The sequence below is a fragment of the Eschrichtius robustus genome, chromosome 8 (assembly GCF_028021215.1).
Source record: "Eschrichtius robustus isolate mEscRob2 chromosome 8, mEscRob2.pri, whole genome shotgun sequence".
NCBI lineage: Eukaryota > Metazoa > Chordata > Mammalia > Artiodactyla > Eschrichtiidae > Eschrichtius > Eschrichtius robustus.
The window spans coordinates 101763344-101787626 of NC_090831.1; the positions used below are offsets into that span (position 1 = coordinate 101763344).

The 24283-nt window shown below is 36.5% G+C and overlaps 1 protein-coding gene across 6 annotated transcripts in view; it reads right to left on the reverse strand.

Annotated features, from left to right (window-relative positions):
- Positions 1-24283, reverse strand: part of CADPS2 (calcium dependent secretion activator 2) — a 552288-nt gene that overhangs the window by 181332 nt on the left and 346673 nt on the right. For all 6 annotated transcript variants that reach the window (XM_068549383.1, XM_068549382.1, XM_068549381.1 and 3 more), the window contains exon 9: positions 21597-21663. In XM_068549383.1, coding sequence (XP_068405484.1) covers positions 21597-21663 — 67 coding nt within the window. The remainder of the gene's footprint in view (positions 1-21596; positions 21664-24283) is intronic.

A 24283-nucleotide genomic window follows, 5' to 3' on the forward strand; every position in this document is an offset into this window, starting at 1 on the left:
GCCAGCTGCAAGTCCAAGTTGTTACCTGTACTTCTGACCAACTGGCTATAGATCAGAGGTTCCCTGTGTTACCCCGCACACCCCCTCGGGTTCAATTAATTTGCTAGAGAGACTCATAAAACTCAAGAAACCCATTTACTTACTAGATCACAGGCTTATTATAAAAGAATATAACTCAGGAAAGGCCAGATGATGCATGGGGCGAGGTATGGAGAAAGAGTGAGGAGTGTCCAGGCTCTCTCCCAGCACTCCATTCTCCCCAGATCTCCACGTGTTCACCAACCTGGAAGCTCTCTTGAACCCCCTCCTTCTGGGTTTTTGAAGCTTCATTACATCGACATGATTGATTAAATCACTGATCATTGGAGATTTATTCAACCACCAACCCCTCTCCCTGCCCTAGAGGTCAGGGTGGGTGGGACTGAAAGTTCCAGGCCTCTACTCCTGTGGTTGTTTCTCCTGACAACCAGCCTAAGGTGCTTCCCAAAGTCACTGCATCAACATAACACCTTTATCACTCTCATCACTTAGGAAATTCTCAGGGTTTTAGAAGCTCTGTGTTAGAATAGGGATGATGGCCAAATATATATTTCTTTTGCTTTTAACTCATCTCCTCCTAAGTGTAGAAAATTGAGTGCTTTGCTTCTATCACCAGCTCCCATCTTATAAATCAGTGCTCATTATATGCTAATTCTACCTTATTTTAGTAATATTACTAGATATTACTATACTATTATTAATATACTAATATTAACATTTAGTCAGAAAATATTCATTATCAAATGTTATCTAGTCAATATTTATTTGCCCTTTTTTAAAAAAATTTTATTTATTTTTGGCTGTGTTGGGTCTTCGTTGCTGTCCGTGGGCTTTCTCTAGTTGCAGGGAGCAGGGGTTACTCTTCATTGTGGTGCTGGGCTTCTCACTGTGGTGGCTTCTCTTGTTGCGGAGCACGGGCTCTAGGCACGTGGGCTCAGTAGTTGTGGCACACAGGCTTAGTTGCTCCACGGCGTGTGGGATCTTCCTGGACCAGGGAAGGAATCTGTGTCCCCTGCATTGGCAGGCAGATTCTTATCCACTGCTCCACTAGGGAGGCCCTTGCCCGTGTCTTTACCCATTATTTCTTGAATTACACTCCATCATTCTGAGTTCAATCTCCTTCTTCCTTCCTTTTAGCAAAAGCTGAGTCAGTTTTTCTTTTTATTTTAAAATGTCTTTAATTCTCCCTTACTTATTAATGATGGTTTAGTTGGTTATATATAGTATTTTAGGCTAGTAATCTTTCAGCACTTTGAAGATACTATCCCATTGTCAGAAGGCTTATATATCTAAGTTGAAAAGTCTGATGGAAATCCAGTTGTGGTTCCCTTGTAGTTAATTTGCCTTTTCTCTCTGGTTTCTCTTACATGTTCTCTTTATCTTTGCTGCCCTGCAGTTGCACTGCAAAATTTCTACTTTTACATTTATCGTAGTTAGTATTTGTTGTATTTCTTATACCTGATAATGCATGACTTGTATCAATTTTAGAATCTTGTTCAGTGTTTTTTCAAAGGTTGAGTCTGTCCCATTTTTCCTGTATACTGCCTTTTCTTCCAATTCTATCAGAAGTATCTTGAAACTGTAGATTCTTTCCTCCACATCTTTTAACCTCTTTACATGTTTCATGTTTCTGCATTTCTGTATGCTGAATTCTGAGTTATTTCTTCAGATTATAACTAATACCCTATCATTAATTACATCACTTTCTCCTCAGATGTGTCTAACCTACTGTTTAACATGTCCAATAAGGGTGTAATTTCAACGACTGCTTTACATTTTTAGTTAGTAGTTGTGCATAGTCCCTTTTCAAACCTGCTTGTTCACTATTTCATAGTGTTAGGTTCTTTTCTGTTGTTGTTTTGTTCTTTTCTTATACTTTTGAACCCACTTATAAATTTCAATGCCTTAAATACAATTATTTTATAGTTTATATATGTGATATTTCTATTACTGAAATTCTTGGGGGTGCAAATAATTAGTTTATTATTCTATAATTTTAAATTACGAGCTCATATTCAGCACAGTTTTATCTGTAGATCTCTTATAAAGCCTAGGTTAAGGGATCATTTCTCCAAAAAAAAAAAAATTTTTTTTTTAATGCCAGATGCCTCAGATGTATCACCAATCCAGAAGTATTTTTTTATGTTAATTTCTTAACTTGGGTGTTTCCCTTATATTTGGAGAAATAAATTAGAACTTCAACACTTTCTGGGTCAAGGCTAACAGTTACATTCTCAGGCATCTATTTTACTCCACATTGCAAACTTAAGGCCAAACAGAAATTTACCAGAAAAAGGGCAGGCTTTTTCTAGTCTACCATTTCCCTGAAATCTAACTCTTTTAAGTTCTTTATGAGAAAGTCTCTGTTCCAAATTCCCACTTTGAGAATGCCTCAGGGTATGTCTTCTTTCTCGGAGTGAACAATAAAATCCCTAGCCCCTGACAGACCAACATCAATATCCCTTGTCCCATACCCCAGTCCCAGGGCAGCCACGACGTCAACTCACAAGCTTCACTCTTTGGTCCCTGAGGTTTTCCTTTCTTCTTACAGTTACGTATGTAAAGAGATGTGTATTATATCATATCATTTCTAGATGTTTGCCATAAAAGAATTCTTAGCATTATTTTTACGACTAGCCAACACCACCAATTTAAACCCTCTGGCTAACTCTCGATTCTAATTTTGTTTTATGGAGTTTCTGAATAGTAGGTCTAAGTTTTATATGCATGAGAGAGACTATCCGTGTCCTTTTCACCACATTCCAGGAAAAAAAAAATCCATGATGGTTAGTGTATAAAACCAAACATATGTTCAAATTTGTCTTATAATGAAAACATAATTGTTAGACACCAGAGACTATTCCAAAGTCATCATTTTGTGATCAATTATTAACAAAATAGAAATATTTATTAAGCAAATCATTCATGTTTTCCATTTCATTCTTTTGGAGAGTCTTCAAAACGTGACTAAAAGTCTCCTGACAAATCACCACAGGAACGACCTGGAACCCGCTGGGAGAGAGAAGGAAAGCACAGGAAGGTCTGCCTTCCTTGCAAGGGTTAGCAACAATCTCCAGCAATTACTAGGCTGGAGTACAAGCCACCACTGCATCTGCTACTCCAGACAGACTATCCGGCAAGACTCGCCCACTTCTATGCATTTCTTCACCTGAACTCCCAAGCAGGAAAATATCACCTTCGCCTTTAAAATCCCACTTTCCATCTATTTCTTTATCTAGTAAAACCCTACTCCCCCTTCCAAGACCCTGACAAACTTGTCCCCTTTACCTTTCTAACTGCATTTCCTGTGTGTTGTCCCCTGTTTTTGCCTCATTGGCTCCTACACTGTCTGGCATATAGTCCCTGCCTTTTAATTTCTCCATGAAATCCAACTTAATTCTATAAATATTCTACTAAGCCACACTTGAAAATGTATTCTATTTGAAAGTACAAATCACATACTTATCTTGTTAAAAAAAAAAATAACACTAATAATCCAGCAGCCCAAATTACCCAACGTGTACTCTTAAATGGATCCTCCAATACTTGGCATACAAATAATATTTGATTTTTTAAATGTCGAACACTCCACTTAAAATGTTCAGGAAATAATAAACATGAGGCCAAATTCACTCCTTCATCTAAATAGGCTGTCTCGAGCACCCATTATGTGATGGGCACACCTGTGAGGGCCACGGGGACCCAGATCTTACTCCTTCAGGATACACAGCTGTGATGATGTGACCACAGTCATAAAGCCATCAAAATGCTAAGAAAATGCAGGAAAAACAAAGCGAAACAACAGATAATATAGCAAAAAATAATATGGGAAACAACTAGTTAGGGAGTGACTATTCATATTAAAAAGAAATTCTTAACCTTCTCAAAAATATCTGGTTGATAAAAGTAAAGAGATCTTTCTATATTTTATGTATTTCTACTTAGAGAAAAAAACAAGGCCAAAATAATGGAATGTACTGTAAACTGAAAACTGATCAGAAAAAAACAGTAAGCAGTTTTAAAATTGTAATGGAACATAATAAAATGTATAATTTCACTCAAAATCCCAGATCTTACTCACATGTATCAGATACATATTATAAAATAATACATGGGATTGTACTTCTCAACATTATAGATTTACTTTTTTTAAAAAAAATTAATTAATTAATTAATTTTTTGGATGAGTTGGGTCTTCATTGCTGTGCGTGGGCTTCAGAAGTTGTGGCATGCAGGCTCAGTAGTCGTGGCGCATGGGCTTAGTTGCTCTGCAGCATGTGGGATCTTCCCAGACCAGGGCTCAAACCCGTGACCCCTGCATTGGCAGGCGGATTCTTAACCACTGCACCACCAGGGAAGTCCCTAGATTTACTTTTTGATAGTATTGTCCTAACATTCTACAAGGTATTTACTTAATCAGTAAAAATTCACCAATGGAATAAAATATTGTTACATTTGCTAGAATTACAGATTTCAATCATGTGGTGAGGATTTTTAATACTTTGGAAACTAGAGGCTGTGATACCTAGAGGACTCAAGTCTCACTAAGTGACAAATAGTTACTCTGAGAGCTAAGCTTCACTGAAAAGAAAACATATGGTTATCCTCTGAAACATACTGGTATTGAGGGATGAGGGTTATGGACCCCTGAGGTTGTGATCTCAACTCCAGAGTTCACGGATGTGGAAACTGACTTTCCTGAGGTCACCCAGAAGGAGATGGTCATCCTGAGAGTAGAACACAAGTCTCAATCCAGTAAGTACTCCTTCCGATATACCACATTCTAATTCACATTGTGAAACTTAAAAACTGTATTCCCAAATAACAAGCCAATTGCCTCTTAATTTCTAGCAAAGTTACTATTTAAGAGAGCTATAAGATATTTAGTTAGTTATCTGTAAGAATCTATAATCAAAGACTACTAAGGGTAGCGGGGAGAGAGAAAAGTGAGTTGAACAGCAAGCAAGTTGAGACATTATCTGTTTATTATTTATCTTCTCTCAGGTACATATTCAATAAATCACCATCATTTGTTTTACAGTAATGTTGACTATATCTTTAACCAATAGAAAATTATAATCCTTTCATATATTTAATACTTCTCTTAAATTTTACTTGGTCTGAATTTAATACTGTCATCCTACTTTCTCTGTGTTTTGGCCTTTTGTTTGTGGTATAGCTCACATACGGATTTTTATTTTATTTAATTTTTATTTATTTATTTATTTTTTAACATCTTTATTGGAGTATAATTGCTTTACAATGGTGTGTTAGTTTCTGCTTTATAACAAAGTGAATCAGTTATACATATACATATGTTCCCATATCTCTTCCCTCTTGCGTCTCCCTCCCTCCCACCCTCCCAGCCGCATAGCACAGGGAGATCAGCTCGGTGCTTTGTGACCACCTAGAGGGGTGGGATAGGGAGGGCGGATTTTGATTTTTATCCCACTCTGAGAATCAGTTACTAGGTCCATTTAACTCATTTATACTAAAAATTCATATATATACGTATATATCGCTGTCTTCTGTAATATGGCTACTACAATTTCCTTGGCATCCTATTTTTAATCTGTACTAGTTACTTTAAAAGTTTTCAAAGACATCACTGACCCCATCTTTTCTCTATTTACTGAAAGACAAATCATTTTTTACTGTGTCTTATAGAACTTGAAAAACGTAGCTTATTTTTATCTCTCCATTCATTAACTTTCATAAAATCTGGAGTTTAGTTTTCACATATTGTTATAATTACTTAATTACTTCATATACCTATAACGTATTTTAGGAATCATCTTTCACGTTTTTCTTTGAGTCAAAATATTTTAACAGTAATTTAGATTTAGCTATATCTTATCATTATGCTCTTTAATTCTTTTATATTTTAAGTTTGATATTTCTGAGATACTACACTCATTCACCTTTCAAATATCAGGAACTCCACTTTAAATATTTTCAGGAAGGTGAACTGTATCTTTTCTGAATCTCCACCCATACTATAATATTTTCTAGTGCTTTTATTCATGAACAACTTCTTGGATGTATACTACTTCTCAAGTCACACAATTTCCCATCAATTTTCTGTAGATATACTCTATTAAGTTCAGTAGTTGAGTGTTAAGGAAATACGAGGCAACACACACATCTTTAACTGAAAAAATATTTTGAAAGAAATGTTTAGATGAAAATCTCTTCTCACTACATTTCCTGAAATGTGGGAAGCCTGTTTATCTGCAGACTAATTTCTTTTATTTTTTATTTTTTTTAACATCCTTATTGGAGTATAATTGCTTTACAACGGTTTGTTAGTTTCTGCTGTATAACAAAGTGAATCAGCTATACATATACATATATCCCCATATTCCCTCCCTCTTGCGTCTCCCTCCCACCCTCCCTTTCCCACCCCTCTAGGTGGTCACAAAGCACAGAGCTGATCTCCCTGTGCTATGCGGTTGCTTCCCACTAGCTATCTATTTTACATTTGGTAGTGTATATATGTCCATGCCACTCTCTCACTTTGTCTCAGCTTACCCTTCCCCCTCCCCGTGTCCTCAAGTCCATTCTCTACACCTGCATCTTTATTCCTGTCCTGCCCCTAGGTTCTTCAGAACCACTTTTAGATTCCATACATATGTGTTAGCATACGGTATTTGTTTTTCTCTGACTTACTTCACTCTGTATGACAGACTCTAGGTCCATCCACCTCACTACAAATAGCTCAATTTTGTTTCTCTCTATGGCTGAGTAATATTCCACTGTATATATGCGCCACATCTTCTTTATCCATTCATCTGTCGACGGACACTTCGGTGGCTTCCATGTCCGGGCTATTGTAATTAGTGCTTCAGTGAACACTGTGGTACATGACTCTTTTTGAATAACGGTTTTCTCAGGGTATGTGCCCAGTAGTGGGATTGCTGGGTCATATGGTAACTCTATTATTATAAGGAACCTCCATACTGTTCTCCATAGTGGCTGTATCAATTTACATTCCCACCAACAGTGCAAGAGGGTTCCCTTTTCTCCACACCCTCTCCAGCATTTACTGTTTTTAGATTTTTTGATGATGGCCATTCTGACTGGTGTGAGGTGATACCTCATTGTAGTTTTGATTTGCATTTCTCTAATGATTAGTGATGTTGAGCATCCTTTCATGTGTTTGTTGGCAATCTGTATATCTTCTCTGAAGAAATGTCTATTTAGGTCTTCTGTCCATTTTTGGATTGGGTTGTTTGTTTTATTGATATTGAGCTGCATGAGCTGCTTGTATATTTTGGAGATTAATCCTTTGTCAGTTGCTTCGTTTGCAAATATTTTCCCCTACTCTGAGGGTTGTCTTTTCGTCTTGTTTTTGGTTTCCTTTGCTGTGCAAAAGCTTTTAAGTTTCATTAGATCCCATTTGTTTATTTTTGTTTTTATTTCTATTACTCAAGGAGGTGGGTCAAAAAGGATCTTGCTATGATTTATGTCATAGAGTGTTCTTTCTAGGTTTTCCTCTAAGAGTTTGATAGTGTCTGGCCTTACATTTAGGTCTTTAATCCATTCTGAGTTTATTTTTGTGTATGGTGTTAGGAAGTGTTCTAATATCATTCTTTTACATGTAGCTGTCCAGTTTTCCCAGCACCACTTATTGAAGAGGTTGTCTTTTCTCCATTGTATATTCTTGCCTCCTTTATCAAAGATAAGGTGACCATAGTGCATGGGTTTATCTCTGGGCTTTCTATCCTGTTCCATTGATCTGTATTTGTTTTTGTGCCAGTACCATAGTGTCTTGATGACTGTAGCTTTGTATATAGTCTGAAGTCAGGAAGCCTGATTCCTCCAGCTCCGTTTTTCTTTCTCAAGATTGCTTTGGCTATTCAGGGTCTTCTGTGCTTCCATTCAAATTGTGATATTTTTTGTTCTAGTTCTGTGAAAAATGCCATTGGTAGCTTGACAGGGAGTGCATTGACTCTGTAGATTGCTTTGGGTAGTAGAGTCATTTTCACAATGTTGATTCTTCCAATCCAAGAACATGGTATATCTCTCCATCTGTCTGTATCATCTTCAATTTCTTTCATCAGTGTCTTATAATTTTCTGCATAAAATTATATGCAGGAGGTCTTTTGTCTCCTTAGGTAGGTTTATTCCTAGGTATTTAATTTCTTTTAAATATCAGAAAATGTTTCCTCTTTTATAGTATTTCTTACTTTTATTGCTATTTTTGCTCTGTTTATCTGTTTTGTCCTCTTCTCTTTACACTTAGAAAAACAGATTTTTGTTATATTGGATATTTGCTTTCTTTCCTTAATATCTGCCATTGTGAGTAGTTTTCATTTCAGACTTTCAGAGCTTCTCCATTGTCTTCTACAGAACTGACTTCGTTTTATGCAGTGTTCATTCTGTACATCACTGCCTAAAACGTGGACATCAATCAGCTGCTGTTTTTAGTTTTAATGTCTTCTGATTTCTACCAGATCTCTTTTATTAATCTCAGCCAACTCATCTCATTTTTACAAACTTTTCAATAGAGTCCATGTTTCTCAAAATTTAAAACATAAAATCAATATATTTGAATTCAATACTATAGAATCTCTTCATAGGTCTCCATTAGCCCCTCCTCCACCCCTTTTAAAAAATCTATCACTGAACAAAGAGAGATTTTCCAGGTCTGCTATTTGCCAAATGATAGGAAATCCTCATTAATTCCTTGCATTCTCCCACTGGAGTACTGTCAGAATCCACCTCTTCAATCTCTAGCTTGAGAGCAGGTGGAAACGAACAGCTCTCTCCAACCCAATTTCCATCCTCTAGCAGGCATTTATGTAGTGAGGTTTTGATAGAAATTCTTCCTGTTGCAACTGTATGGTTCTTTGCACTCAGAGGCAAAACAAAGTATTTTGAAAGTTCGATGGTTTTCATATATTTTTGCTTACAGCAAAATTGTGGAAGGCCTTAATTCAGTTATAAAATGACCAAATATTAAAAGTAACTTAAGATATATCACTATATGTTCGGGGCATCTAACTCAGGAATTAAAAAAAAATTTTTGAGACACTGAGTAATACTACTGTGACAAAGGTTCTGTTTCATCTACTTATTTAGGTGAGCCAGGCTTCCCCATGCCTGCATCTTGTGAAAGTTATATAAACAAAAAAGGAATGAACGTGAAACCCTTTCTCATTATAAATAGCCATTCACAGATAAATTGGGAAGACAGCCATGTCCAGCTCATTAAGATAGGCATTTCCAATCGAATTTAACTTTAATAATTGTTCTTCAAAATCTGTCACATAAGTTTTTATAAGCTGTGTGCTACTTATAATTGCAATTATACTTCAATATAAAATAAATTTTTAATACTTAAAGTCTTTTGGTTACAGGAGTTTATATTTGTTCTTCCTTTTGACTGTTTTATTTTTCTTCAGGTGAGGTAGTTTGACTGACTTGGTTTGTTCAAACAGAGGGACAAGGGGAAATAAATCTGGGTGTTTAGGATAAAAAGAGCTAATGACAAAGATTTTTTAGGGAAAGGGGTATTTTGGCCTTCCTGTGTTATTCTTTACGTCTACTGTCTCTGTTCTCTGAATCTTATCTTTATTTTATTTGGCTTAAACAACAGAAATTTATTGTCTTGCAGTGCTGGAGGCTAGAAGTTTAACATTAAAGTGTTGGCAGGGTTGGTTCCTTCTGAGGGCTGTGAGGGTAATCTGCTCCTTGTCTCTCTCCACACTTCTCATGGGTTGTTGGCAATTTTTGGCATTCCTTGGCTTGTGGAAGCATCATCTCCATCTCTGCCTTCATCTTCACTTGGCATTCTCCTGTGTGCATATCTGCTCCCAAACTCCCTCTTTTTAATAAGGACACCAGTCATACTGGATTAGGGGCACACCCTTCTCTGGTATGACCTCATCTTAATTACACAGAACAACACTATTTTCAAATCAGGTCACATTCTGAGGTACTGGGGGTTAGGACTTCAACATAGGAGTTTTTTTTAAGTTCCAATTTTGTAGACATTTTTAATGGCAGAGAAGTGTGATAGAGCGATCAAAAAATTTTGCTGCATAATACTTATTTCCTAAGAATAAAATTCTGTTGGGGAACAGCCATGGAAGTAAGAATTCAAGGAGAAAAAGCTAATAATATACAATTTGCAATGGTTACAGGTGCATATAAAATCACAACAGTATGTAAATTCTATTGAGCATGTTTACGATTAATTTAATGGTTTTATTTTAGAATCTGCATCCATTGCAACTATTTAAATTTATGATAAAAAGTTTACAGTGATCTGTAGTTGTAAAAAAGTTAATTTAGGGCTTCCCTGGTGGTGCAGTGGTTGAGAATCTGCCTGCCAATGCAGGGGACACGGGTTCAAGCCCTGGTCTGGGAAGATCCCACATGCTGCGGAGCGACTAGGCCTGTGAGCCACAATTACTGAGCCTGAGCATCTGGAGCCTGTGCTCAGCAACAAGAGAGGCTGCGACAGTGAGAGGCCCGCGCACCGCGATGAAGAGTGGCCCCCACTTGCCACAACTAGAGAAAGCCCTCGCACAGAAACGAAGACCCAACACAGCCATGAATAAATAAATAAATAAATAATTTTTTTTAAAAAATTAATTTAAGGGACATACTAGGAGAACAGTTTGAAGACTGATGTGACTGCTCCTGCCTAACTGGTCTTTTTTTAGGAAGACACATCTGGTCCTTCCTTGATACCTTTTAGAAATGCGAGAATTAGTCTTTCATTGCTTACTAGTCAGAATGGTAAGTAACTGACTGTAGTTTCATGTACATCTACAATTTTTATTATCTGCTTCCATGTTCTTATGGGTCGTTTTTCCCCTGTTATTCATTCATTCAACAAATACTTATTGAATATCTACAGTGTATTTTTCTAGGCCTTGAGCATACAACAATGTCCCCAGCACCAGAATCAGAAAAAAAAAATTAGAAAAATAAAATCAATCTCACATAGTGAGGTGGAGAAGACTGAATTACAAATAAACAAGGAGATACCTACAACAATTTTGGGTCGTGAATTGCTTTCAAGAAAAATAAAGCAGAGTAAAGAGTATGCCATTGAAGGGAGTCTATTTTTGATAATGTGGCCAGAAAAGGGCTCTCTGAAGATAATCATATTTCAATATTGGAAGCATTTCAATCGGAAGTGAAGGGGGATAAGCCAGGTTTAACAAATGAATCTGCCATTTCATATCCAAGTCCCAGTTTCATATCCCCCTCAATTGCTTAATCTTATTCTTTCCAACTTATCTTTGACAAGACTCTGGACAAATTACTTTAAGCCCTGCATAGTTCAGTTTGATTTTCTGTAAAACAGAGACAACAATGACTCATGTTCTAAAGGGCTTTGAGAGAACTGGAGATACTGACGTAGAGCACCTAGCACAGTGCTTGCCTGTTATGCAGTGGTCTCCCAATAAATCAAATCCAACTGTCAGGGAACCATCAACCTTCTCTCTATGCTTTTGTGTCTTCCTAGAGTCAGTTCACTGTGGGTTAGAGATGCAGTTTGTTCTGTAACAGGTGTGAAGGCACCTGACTGACTTGGGGATTGACCCGATTTGGGGGCTGTATGCTTCCATGCTGGGAATGACTAAGGACTGTTGACTTTCACGCCTCAGCCTTCTGCTTTCCAGACTCACTTGGTTCTCACCCCCTTTATCTTTCTATTTCTCCCCAGTCTCATGCGTTGTTTCTTTCCATTAAGAAGACAGTGACTATGTTACTGAAGATACCTGTTGAATGAATACGTAAATAAACAAGAAACTGAGGGAGAAGAAAGATTGGAGATGCTTTTAAATGTAGTTTTAGATATTAGTCCCTCCATTTCTAATGGACATTATCTTGAATATATATTTCAATGTATATTTTAAAAAATTATTGTCTTAAAACAACAATAAAGATTAATCTCTAAAGCTCTTTATATAAATCATGTTCATGTTGTCACACATTAAACAATCCAGACTTGAGATGCATAACGCACCTAAAATGCTAAAAATGTGCTTGCTATTTAAGATCTAGCCTTAAAAACTACCCGTCAAAAGGCTACTTGTTTTTTACAGTCAGTGTAAAACGCTTACATCAATGTTGCTTTTTTCTTTATATAACTTGAAGTACAGGTTCAGTTGCTGTTTTATGCTTTAAGTATTGTATTTCTAGCTACCTTTAAATAATACAATTATCTCTTAACATGATGGATATGTTTAAGTACCAATTTCAAAATCTTTAGAGATACCAAGAAAAAAACCCAAGGCCAAAAAACCTCCAGCTTTAGAGAGATCGCCTACTTTTGAAAGTCATGGTAATTTAAATGGTATTAAATATGTATTATTTTGTACTTCTTTTAATATTTTGTTTACTCTAATATCTCAAAAGTCACCTAACAGTCCTGGAGTCTATCACAGATAATTGGGCCCAGAGTTTTAATGAAGAGTACAGATGGAAGAGTAACAAAATACCAACGACCAACAAAGCTGTCACTGACAATTAGGAAATCGGACCCAGGAGACAACTGAAAAAAGTGCAATTTGGCTTTCGAATACTCTGGCTCAGGAAGCAACTAACTACGAACACTATCCTTTTGACTCACTGGCTCCTGGTTCCGCTTCCATAAAATGATGCTGTGTTTTATGCTTTTGATTCCTCTAATGTCCCCAAGCGCCTTCACTTTTGCCCATCTCTTTTGCAAGGTCATGCTAAATCACATTCCAGAGGCAAACCCTACAATGAACCTGTAGTACAAATTCAAGTGAATCCTTCCGAATAGTGTCAACACCTTGTAGCTACTGGTTTGCTAGCCAGTATCCAGAGTGAGGGTAAACTGGAGGAGTTGCACTCTGAACAAAAAGAACTGTCAGTATCAGTTGGCACTAATAGTTAATGTACGCTGCTGAAGGATAAGCTACAGGGGCCAGGACTTTGCCATGCTCCCCATGCTTCCAGCTGAAGGCAGTCTTGCAGCCTCCGCTCTGCCCCATCTTCACATACCAGGAAGTTAGATAGAAACAGGTGGTCTGACCTATTCTGATCTAGCATTTGTTTTCATGCCTAAGCTTACTTACAAGCTTATAAACTATAATTGCAATTGAAAATCCATTCAGTGGAAAGACAGAGCAATGATAAACATTCAATATCCTTAACCCAATCCACTCTTAATAACTCCATAAAGAATGGATTTGTTGAGAATTGGGGGATATAAACAGACTTTAATCTGAGGACAGCGCTAAATCAGGTTTTGGCATCATTACCTCTGATGGGGCACCTGAGTTGCTGAGGTCCCACGAGGTACCTGCAACTGGCCTGGGAAACCTCCCATTTTATTTTCAATTGCCAACCTGTTTAACACCTGTCTGTGTCCACAAGTGTAACTGCTAACGGTGAGTTCTTACACACCACAGCATTCAGGTTTGTGTGTTGTATTCCTACCGCAGGGATCATGTTAACAGCTGGCAGCTTAGCAACTGCCACCATCTAATTTCAGTAAAGATTAAGGCTTAAAAATCCTTAGCTGGAAATGTTCTTGGCAGAGGCCAAAGGTGCTGCTAGAGTTACTTAAAAAAAAAAAAAAAAAAAAAATCCCAGAGCTTAATTTAATCAAGGAAAATGAATATATCTTCAAGATCATGATGGATTTGAAGGAAATATATATTTACTGTCTTGACCAAATGGCCTAAAAAAGATTTAGCAATCAGTGTACAAATTAGAAAGAGGAAAGGCAGTCTTTTTAAAACAATGCTCAGACTGATTCACATATACTCTTTTATTGAACAAATATTTCGGCAGTTTCTACTCACAGTAGATTATAAGAAAGAGAAGGTCCTTATTTTCATGGAGCATATATTCTAGAAGGGGTAAAGAGATAATTAAAAAATAGATATATAAGGATGACAACTTTGATTAGAGAAAAATGCTCTGAAAAATATAAAACAGGGTAATGTGACAGGGAGTCACTGTAGATTGGGTAGGTAAAAAAGACCTATTTAAGGTGACATTTGACCTGATACCTAAGTGGGTACGTAGAATAAGCCAGTCACAGGGAAAATAGAAGCAGTAGAATAAATGTTCAGAATTTCTTTAGATGCATTTAGGGGTAGCCAAGCAACAACTGAGTGGAAGAAAGGTAGGGAGACTTAATTCAAAGGCATATTTGCATAGAAATCACACTTTAGAAATAAACTCGTATTATCATATATTTGAGAGAGGGGGCTGGTGACTTGGAGGTGCTAAACTCCAGTTCTTGGCACTGCGATTAATCTGGGCGCAGGGCATTACAAGTCAACGTGCTGCTCAGTGACAGGCAGAGCCTCGTCAAAGAGGAAGCCAGAGGCCACAATATGTACAATATATAGGACCTTCTCTAGGTTAGAGTCAGAGGTTATTCTAAGTGTAATGGGAAGTCATGGAGGGATTTAGACAGAAAATTGGCAAAATCTGAGTTATGCTTCAAATAGATTATTCTGGCAATGTGAAGAATGGATTGTAAAGAGAATGGTAGAAAGTAGAAGCAGAGAGAACAGCTGGGATTCTATTGTGAAAATCCATGTGAAGATAACAGTGGTTTCAACTAGAACAGTAGCAGAGAAGATGGAAAGAATTGAATGCAAGCAGGATACTGTTCTGGCTATAGATAAAACAGTATTTTCTGATTGACATGGGGGCAATGAAAAAAGAGTCATCAAAGACGACACCACCATTTTGGTTCAAGTATGCTCAAATATAAGTCAATTTTATGTTCCATATAGAGGTTTGGGAAGGAACCCAAATTAAAGGTGAGATATTAATTTATCTTACATTTACCAAGTCTTAATTATGTGGCAGGAACACTACACATGTATGTGTAAAGATATATATGCATATGAATGCATGCATACACATAAAGATACACACATACAGCATTTTAAAGTTGAGTCTTATAAAACAAAAAAATTAAGCCCATTAAAATTTAATTCAGATAAAGGATATTGTCACAATATTGTACATTCCTCATTCATAGGGCCTTTGCTCTTTCATATAGGTATGAGCTAGCAGAGAAGAGAAATAGACATTTCTTTGCAATCTAAACATGAAAATAACAACACAAATTTTAAGGGAACACAGGGTATATGCAAAAGAGGAATTTTTGCATTGTGATCATATCCTGATCTGTATGAGATACTCCTTACCAAATTCAGCCCTACTCCCACTCTACTTTCTTTTATAGTTTTAGCTCTTGAGACATAGGTAAATGATACTTTAGAACCATTTTGAAGAGTAAATGCATTAGTTCGTTAATGCCCAAAGGCAAATTGTATAAATTAATATGGCCATTTTCTTGTTTTTGGTTCTTTTTTTTGGCTATGGAAAACTCAATTATCACAAAGCAAAAGTTATCTTAAAAATGAAACTTAAAAAAATTCTTTTCCTCTGAGATTTTGTTCCAAATAAGCTCCACAACCAAAAGAATTTTTAAGTTTCTTTCATACGTGCATTTTGAAAGATAATACATGCAACTTGACACATAATGACCATTAACTATAAAAAAAGACAAATTAAAAAAAAAAAGTTTTGGTGAGTATTTAAGCATTCATGAGTCAGCTAGAGCTTTATAAATCTTACTTCACATTATAGGTATCTATGCCTTTGGCCCAGCAATTTCATTTCTATAGGAATACTCCCACATACACCCAAAGATTATGCGTGTATATTGATTCCAGCATTATCTGTTGATTAAAAAAAAGGAACTTAAATGTCTCAAAAAGGGGAATTGTTACATAAATTATCTTAATCTACACTATGGGATCCAATTGTCCATTAAAAAGAATAAAACAGATTTTTAAATACTGACATGGTAACTTTATGATATATTTTAAAAGAAGATGTGGTACATATATACAATGGAATATTACGCAGCCATAAAAAGGAATGAAACTTGGTCATTTGTAGAGATGTGGATGGACATAGAGTCTGTCATACAGAGTGAAGTAAGTCAGAAAGAGAAAAACAAATATCGTATACTAACACATATATGTGGAATCTAGAAAAATGGTACAGATGAACCTATTTGCAGGGCAGCAATAGAGACGATGCAGATGTAGAGAACAGATGTGTGGACACAGGGGGTGGAGGGGAGGGTGGGATGAATTGGGAGATTAGGTTTGACATAAATACACTACTTTGTGTAAAACAGACAGCTAGTGGGAACTTGCAGTATAGCACAGGAAGCTCAGCTCAGTGCTCTGTGATGACCTAGGTGGGTGGGATAGGGCGTGGGGTGGGAGGGAGGGGATATATGTATATGTATAACTGATTCACTTCGTTGTACAGCAGAAACTAACACAATATTGTAAAGCAATTATACTCCAGTAAAAAAATAAGAGGATCAAAACAATTCACAAAACAAATGTATCAATATATGGAATGATTCCATTAGGGTTGGATTAGACTGAAACAAGTTTAAAAGGTCTATGTGGCTATTTGGCGGGAAGACTGGAATAAGGTGGCCATGCTGGTAGGGGTGCTGAAGAGGGCCTTTCATTTGCTGCCATAAATACTTGTGTATGGTTTGATTTTATCCTATACTGAGCATGTCTTGGGTCTGTAAATTTTAAATCAGTTTAAAACATAAAGCCACAGAGCCACTACCCTATGACCTTCTTGATTTGACAGCAGCATATTTATTCACTTTGCATTACTATAAGCAAACATCAGCTTACGTCCTAAGACTAAACCTAGACCATATAATTTCCTGCAGTAGTGGCATTCTCAGAACTGTGACAGTAGCCTGCTGCAGTGCTTCTCCAGGTGTGCTGAATATTTCAGATATCAATGGGCTGGGGCAGCCACTTCTTTAAGTTTAGAGCAGATTTTGATGGCATCTCACTAACAGAGTGGTTCTCGTATGTTTGCAGCATGTAATGATCACTCAGTGGCATGGCTGACTGTTTATATCCTGTGCCAATTCAGCTGATATGTAATTAACATTATGTCTTGATAGCCTGCTGTTGTTTGCAGCAACTTCAAGTCATGATTCTGACACATCGACAACAAGCAGTGAACACTTTGATACAGGGCCAAAACAACATAGATGTCTATCTTCTTCAGTTTCCAGTAATGTCATACGGTAAGTGGCCTTCATGAGCATGGGACTCTTTATGCCATCAGTCACTGGCCATTTCTTTAATGTAGTGACACTGTTTTGTACTTCGTGAAATGAATGATCCACAGTGATTATTCATTTATCTGTTTGTCTTCAGATCAATTGTAGTTGTGTGCATTAATTTGATCATGGCACCGTGACAGAGGAAATAAGAGCTTAGCCTCTAGAGACTGACAGAACTGGATTAATCACTTGACTCTACCACTTACTAACAGTATAATTCTGGGCAAATTATATAACCTCTTTGTACACCAATTTAATCTGTACAGTGGGGATAATACCTACCCTCAAATAAACCTTATTCTGAAGAGTAAAAGAGATAATGTAGCAAAAGTGTTTCCCATAAATGCCTGCCACATTTGCATAATAAATATTAGATTAAATATAGCAATAATTGTATTAATAGGTGAGTGCTTCAGGAATTTTTATATTACCACAGAATATGCAATATCTGGGGGCATACAGTTTTTTGAATAGGCATTAGCTGAATACGGAATTATGAAATAATTCAGTTTGGTTAAATCATAAATACAAGTATAGAATTTTAAAGCTACTGAATGGTTTATTATAATGAACTAAAACATATTAGTGTCATAAGTACTTTACGCCAATGATATCCTCCAAATGTAATACTAAAACACTGAATAAGCATAACAAACACATATAAGTTTAATACAAACACACGTAAGTTTTGGTAAGAGTTCAAACATATTCCTCAAAATCACTGTTCTTTCAGTTTGGCTTGAACCAAAATTTACCTTCATGAAAAACAAATGCAGCCTCTTAAATACGTGAAAGATCTATTTAATACTGTAACTATACTGGCTTCAGAATCTAAATGGGGTCCAAAACTAATCTTACTTAGAAGCTAAATAAACACCCCACATTGATAAGTAATTCATTTTCCCATTTTCAACTCTGATTTAAATGTTTATGTAAGAGTCTTTGAAAAGTCTCTTCACCTCAGCAGCTCTGCAAGTGTTCACTTTGAACAATGACTTTGCAGCTGACCAAACCCGACTCTCAATCAATTTTTATGAGTACAAATTCTTGGGCTGATGGCTAGATCTCCAGCTATATCACTCATATAATACACACTCACAAGTGGTGATGAGATTCACATTATCACCAGAGCACCACTGTGACGATGGCGGCAGCAGACACAGCAGGGGTATACTGTCCTCTCCGAAAATGACTCCTTCACCTTTTAATAGTGCAGCCTGCAGGTATAGATCTACGAACTATTTGCCAATAGAATGAGAGCTATCTTTAAAAATACTGATAAAACTACCTGGTTCTTCCCAATGAGTCTTTCTTGCTCAATCTCCATACATACCCATCTTGATTTTGAAGTGGGTACATTCAATTTGTCTTTCCATTACATTTGGAATTGAAAGGAAGATTCAATTGTATTTAAAACTTCAAAAAGTTGCCAGACTACTGGCATGTAAATCTCAAAACACTTGGGCATGGGATTCTTTGTGTGAGTACACGTACATACATGTATTTGTGTAAAGATACAATGCTTAAATATGACTTCAAATTTTAAGATGATACCTCAGGTAGAATAAATCCGAATTCATGATAGTTTGGTGGTGTTTTTCCTAAATTTTAATTATGGGGTATAGAGGTTTACCTCCTTTGGTTTAAACTGAATTTTGCCTTTAAAATGTTAAACATATTTTTGTTACGTGGAGAACTTTCTAGCTCTCCAAAGACATGGTTAATGTTGCTAAAAGACGTACCAATTAATGATCTCAAAAGTATTCAACTTCCTTCTTTCATTTCTAAACTCTCTTATGGGGTGATAAAGTATACGTGGTTGTTTTATAACTTGATTCTTGTGATCATATGCCAGAAAATAAGGTAAGGAGCAAAGGATTACCTTGAACTTTACCTGGCCAGGAGCATGAGGTGTCCATTTGACCTCTCAAAACTGATCTACTAAGGCCTAGTTTTCATATTAAGACAATCAGTATATAAGAAACTCTTTTAGCCTACTGTCACTTCACTGGATCTCTACACAACAAACATTCTCTGATTCATTCTTTAAAAAATAACGAATATGATCCAGCAATCACACTCCTTGGCATTTACCCAAAGGAGCTGGAAAGTTATGTCTACACAAAAACCTGCACACAAACGTGTATAGCAGCTCAATTCATAACTGCCAAAATTTGGAAGCAACCAAGATGTCCTTCAGCAGATGAATAAATAAACTGTGATTCATCCAGACAATGGAATATTATTTAGTGCTAAAAAGAAATGAGCTTTCGAGCTATGAAAAAACATGGAAAAGTCTTAAATGCAAATTCGTAAGTGAAAGAAGCTAATCTGAAAAGACTACATACTGCATGATTCCAACTCTATGACTTTCTGGAAACGGCAAAACTATGGTAAAAAGATCAAGGGTTGCCAAAGGAGGGGGGGAAGATGAATAGGCAGAACACAGAGGATTTTCAAGGCAGTGAAAATGCTTTGTATGATGTTAACAATAATGAATAGTATGTTTGTCCAAATACACAGAGGTACAACACCAAATGTGAACCCTAATAAAAACTACGGACTTTTGATGCAGATGATGTGTCAACGTAGGTTCATCCTTGGTAACAAATGTACCGCTCTGGTGAGTGATGTTGACAGTGGAGGAGGCTATGTCTGGGGACAGAGGATATATAGGAAATCTCTGTACCTTCCCTTAAATATTGTTGTGAACCTAAAACTGCTCTAAAAAAACCATAATGACTAAAAGGTATGACATGTTGAACATCTGTGGTTACTGGGTGACATTCTCATGTGCTCTCATACATATTTCCACCAGTTAAAACTCTATGCTTGCTAAGAGTCAGTAGGGTTTGCTTAGGCCAATAACATTAGCTATTGAACTTATGGGATGGGAACTTATGAGATTCTATGTAAATGAATGACATATGACTATGAAAAAGAAGCTGCACTTCCTACAGAAAAATCAGTTGAATGCTTGGAAAGCTTTGACAAAGACAAGTCACTAACACAAACTTGTCAAATTAGATGTGCGTGAGACATCTATAAGTGGAGAAAGATCTGCACTCAAACTGCCTGGTAAATGCATTTCAATTCTTGTGCCAACGTCAAGAAATTAAACCTGGAAACCAAAGAAGATGGCTTACAGGTGTGGTTTTTGGAGGAAGATCACTGAGAACTCCCAACAGGGAGCCATTTCTCAAAGCAAACGCTTGGGGTTTATATCAAAAGATTGTCAGTGTGTGTTTGCGCACATGTGTGCATCTTTTATTAAACTGGTTGACCAAATATTGGTTCTATTTACATAAGAAAAAGTCACACTTTACCCAGGGGAAAAAAAGCACTTTTGATGAAAAGGTTATACTTTTCATGAAGTTACCATGCTATTATGGCACATCAATAAAATAATTTTATCTAGCAGTTGATAGACGGCTTTATTTCTGGAAGACAGCAAATAATTTTCTTTCCTTGGAATTTCACCATGTTAATCTGATCTGGGCTATTTAAACTACTTAATGTGTGAATAGGAATCGATGAGATTTTACAGACTGTTTTGTGTTAAGGATCCCAAGAGAGCTTCCCTTTTCATAAATATTCACTGGGAACAAAACAGCTTGCATTTATCATGAAATGGAATGACTATTACTCAAAGTTATTCTTTAATGTAACTTTAACTAAATGAGTATATTCCATGAGCAAAGGTCATCCATGATTCAAAAACCAAACCAAAACAGAAAAGAGTCAACTGAAGTGTACATTCCAATAACCTGTCTACATTCAGAATCCTATCACAAACAAATCTACCAGTCAAGGTAATTTAAAGACCTGTACATGTGAATAAGTGATATATATGGTACATTTTTATAAAAATGCATGTTTCTATGTACTAAGTTTTATCCATGAACTATCAGAACAATGCAGTGACTCTCGAGGTATGCTCTTGGGATCCTGGAGCTCTTCAAGATCCTTTCAGGGACTTGTGAAGTCAAAACCATTTTTCTAACAATATTCAAACATCTTTGCCTGTTTCACACTTACTCTCTCAAGAGCGTATAGTGGAGTTTTCCAGAGGCTAAATTTCACCTGAGATTGCAACAGATTGAAGGCAGAAGCTGATGTGAAAATGCAGCTGCATTCTATTTTATTAAGCCAGAACATTAAAGAGGGGTACAATAGCATAAGATAATGCCACTCATATCACTAAAATGTTTGGCCTGAAAAATAGTTATTTTAAATAAAAAGGTTATTTGCGTTGGCATATAATGGACTTACCACTTTTATTTTAAAATGAATTAAAATATTTTTTAAATTTCTCAGTTTTAATTTCTGATACAGTGACTATTGATAGATACGACCCACAAAAAATTTGAGAATGGCTTAGAGTGATTATGTAACAGGAAAAAAATCTACTTACCTGAACAAGAACAAAGTAACGTTTTTTCCATCTTTTCCAGACCTTCTGTCCAAGGGCATACAGATATCTGGTAAGAAAAACAAGTAAAAGAATACTTTACATGAATAATGGTGTGGTTCCACGTAATCGTATTTCTTCCATAGGTATTTATTCTTGCGACAAGCCTGCTAAAGGCAAAGTTTAGTTCATTTGGAATCTGTGACAGCACGCAGCTTCTGTGTTACAAAATGACTGAACCTGTTCTAAGGCTTTTTGAAAGGGAATTGATTTATGTGGATTATCAATTGTCAGTTCTTCCCACAAATTGAGCGAAGTTGGAGTTAGAAAGGATAATCAAAGAAGCAGTAGGAATTTTATTCTTACACATATTTCTTAGGAGAGACAAAGGCTACAAATTGAGGCTATAGTACCAAATGTTTCAGCTCTCAGGTGACCGGGGCTGAGGAGTGTGGCCTGGCAGGGAGCTGGCTGCAGAGTCCAGAACCCATGGTGAAGGGTCGCTGCCCAGCTGAGTGTTCCCGAGATGTGCCTGCACCAATCTCAGTTTCCATTTCCTCAACTATCAAATGAAAGGACTGGATGTGATGATTTCTGAGGTCCCTGCCAGCTCCATAATTCGGAGATTTGCCTGACTTATGCAAGCTTCTTACTGCAAATTTTCCTAACTATGAAATTTAGATAATAATGAAGACGACACTGTATAATGTAACACAGTTTCAACCAAGGCTTTTGTTTAACTTTGCACTGCTATTAGTAACCTGAATTGAAATGATTCAAGTAGTCAATCATTGGAGAAGAGAACTTTTGTTCTTACTGAATATACAGATGTAAGCTTAAGTATCAAGGAGGAAAGAGAAGAAATTAAAAATTAATCAAGTATGAGTGTGTCATGGAGAGCTATTTAAAATTATACCACATACCTCCTACAAAAGTGGAAAACATTGTTAGAAGTTTAAAATATGACAAATAGAGAGCTAATTTTTAAATTAAAGTAAGACTTTTCAATATTTTATCACAATCCCTTTTGCTAATGTGGAGGTTTAACACTGCAGAGGTTATTCAAACTAACTTAATTTATAAACAATTCTGAGTGATTTAAAAAAAGGACTATAGCTAATAGTTTGTTTAGGGGCTTAAAGTCCTCAGACTTTCTCTCAATTTTAAAAACTGAAACCTTAGCTTGAATTTTTAGTTTCTGTCTTATGAAAATAATTCTCTTTTGTAAAACAAAACAAACATACTCTTTGCCCCCTTTTGAAAAAAATATGGGATATTAGCTAAGGTGTGCTGAAATGATGGGATTTCTTATTCACTGCTAGTGGAGTGTAACATAAGACCACCTAACTGTAGGATAACATGGCAGTATATAGAAACAGTCTCCACCTCTTCATCATGGAATTAGGGAAATAATTAGATACACACACAAAGATGTATGCGACATGGATACTTAAAACAGCGTTATTTACATTATGAAAAAGGTAACAACTTAAACGTCCAACAGTAGGTGAATGTTTAATAAATGCTGGAAAATGCATAGAAATACTATGCCACTGAAAAAATATTTTTGATAAAATAACATAAAGAAAATCTCATTGCATAATGTTATGGGAAAAGAGCAGATTCAAAACTATTGATACATAAATACTTAGTGATTTGAAATTTGTAAAAAAAAATACGAAATAGATAATCCAAAATTTTAGTAATAGTGCCTTTGAGTGGTGGGATTATGGAAGATTTGAGTTGCCTTCTTTATTCCCTGTATTTCTAAATTTTCTGAATAAAAACATACAAACAAACATGGGGTTACTAAAAGTCAACATAAATCCTAGGTTCTTGCCTGGAAAGCATCACCCAAAACTGCCCAAATTAATTATATATTTTCTTTCTCTCAGACACATCAGCTAGCTGAAGGGTTTGGCGAACTTCTATTTGGTTCTCAGAATACCCTTGATGACCTATCGTCTGCGCTTGTGGATGTAATGCGAATGCATTTAGAGTCTATCAGAAATATCTACCGCTACTGTTCTCACCTGTTCACTAGCTCCTCCTGAGGGCCCCTTGAAACCCTTTGCCCCATCTTTGCTCTAGCCTCTAATTTCTCTTCTATGGTCCCAGTGATAGGTGTTTAGTTGCTCTCTTTCTGTCTTCCCTATGTAATTTTCCTCTGCTGAAAGGCACACACCCAAGCTCCTATTACAGGGTTAACAGCAATGACCTCAGAAGCTATACACTGTGGACACGACAGATGCTCTCTGTACAAGTTCACTAGCAAGGTGTGCACCAAATAGCTGCCGAGGAGCCAAGAGGGCATCTGGAATAACCGCAGCCTGTGACCACAGGCTGGTTCTTCAACGTGTCTCACTTAGCATGCTGCTGGGCTACTAGATCAGACATAAGTGAAAGTGAATAGGGGTACACAAACCATCAACACCACAAGCAAGTGTAAGTCTTGCAGACAGTGAAGGTTCTGCATAAGGGATAATACTGTCATCTGTAACCTCATTAAAATGATGCCTCACCACATTTGGAATGAAAAGGTATGGTTTCTGTGAAGACAGAAAGCAGAGGGGTGGGTGGATTTACACGTGTATACTGAAAGATATTATTAGAATAAAAGACAATTCAAGACTGGAACCAAGGTAAGCATTTGAATGTTGGGCCTTGAGGTATTATGCACTATTGCACTA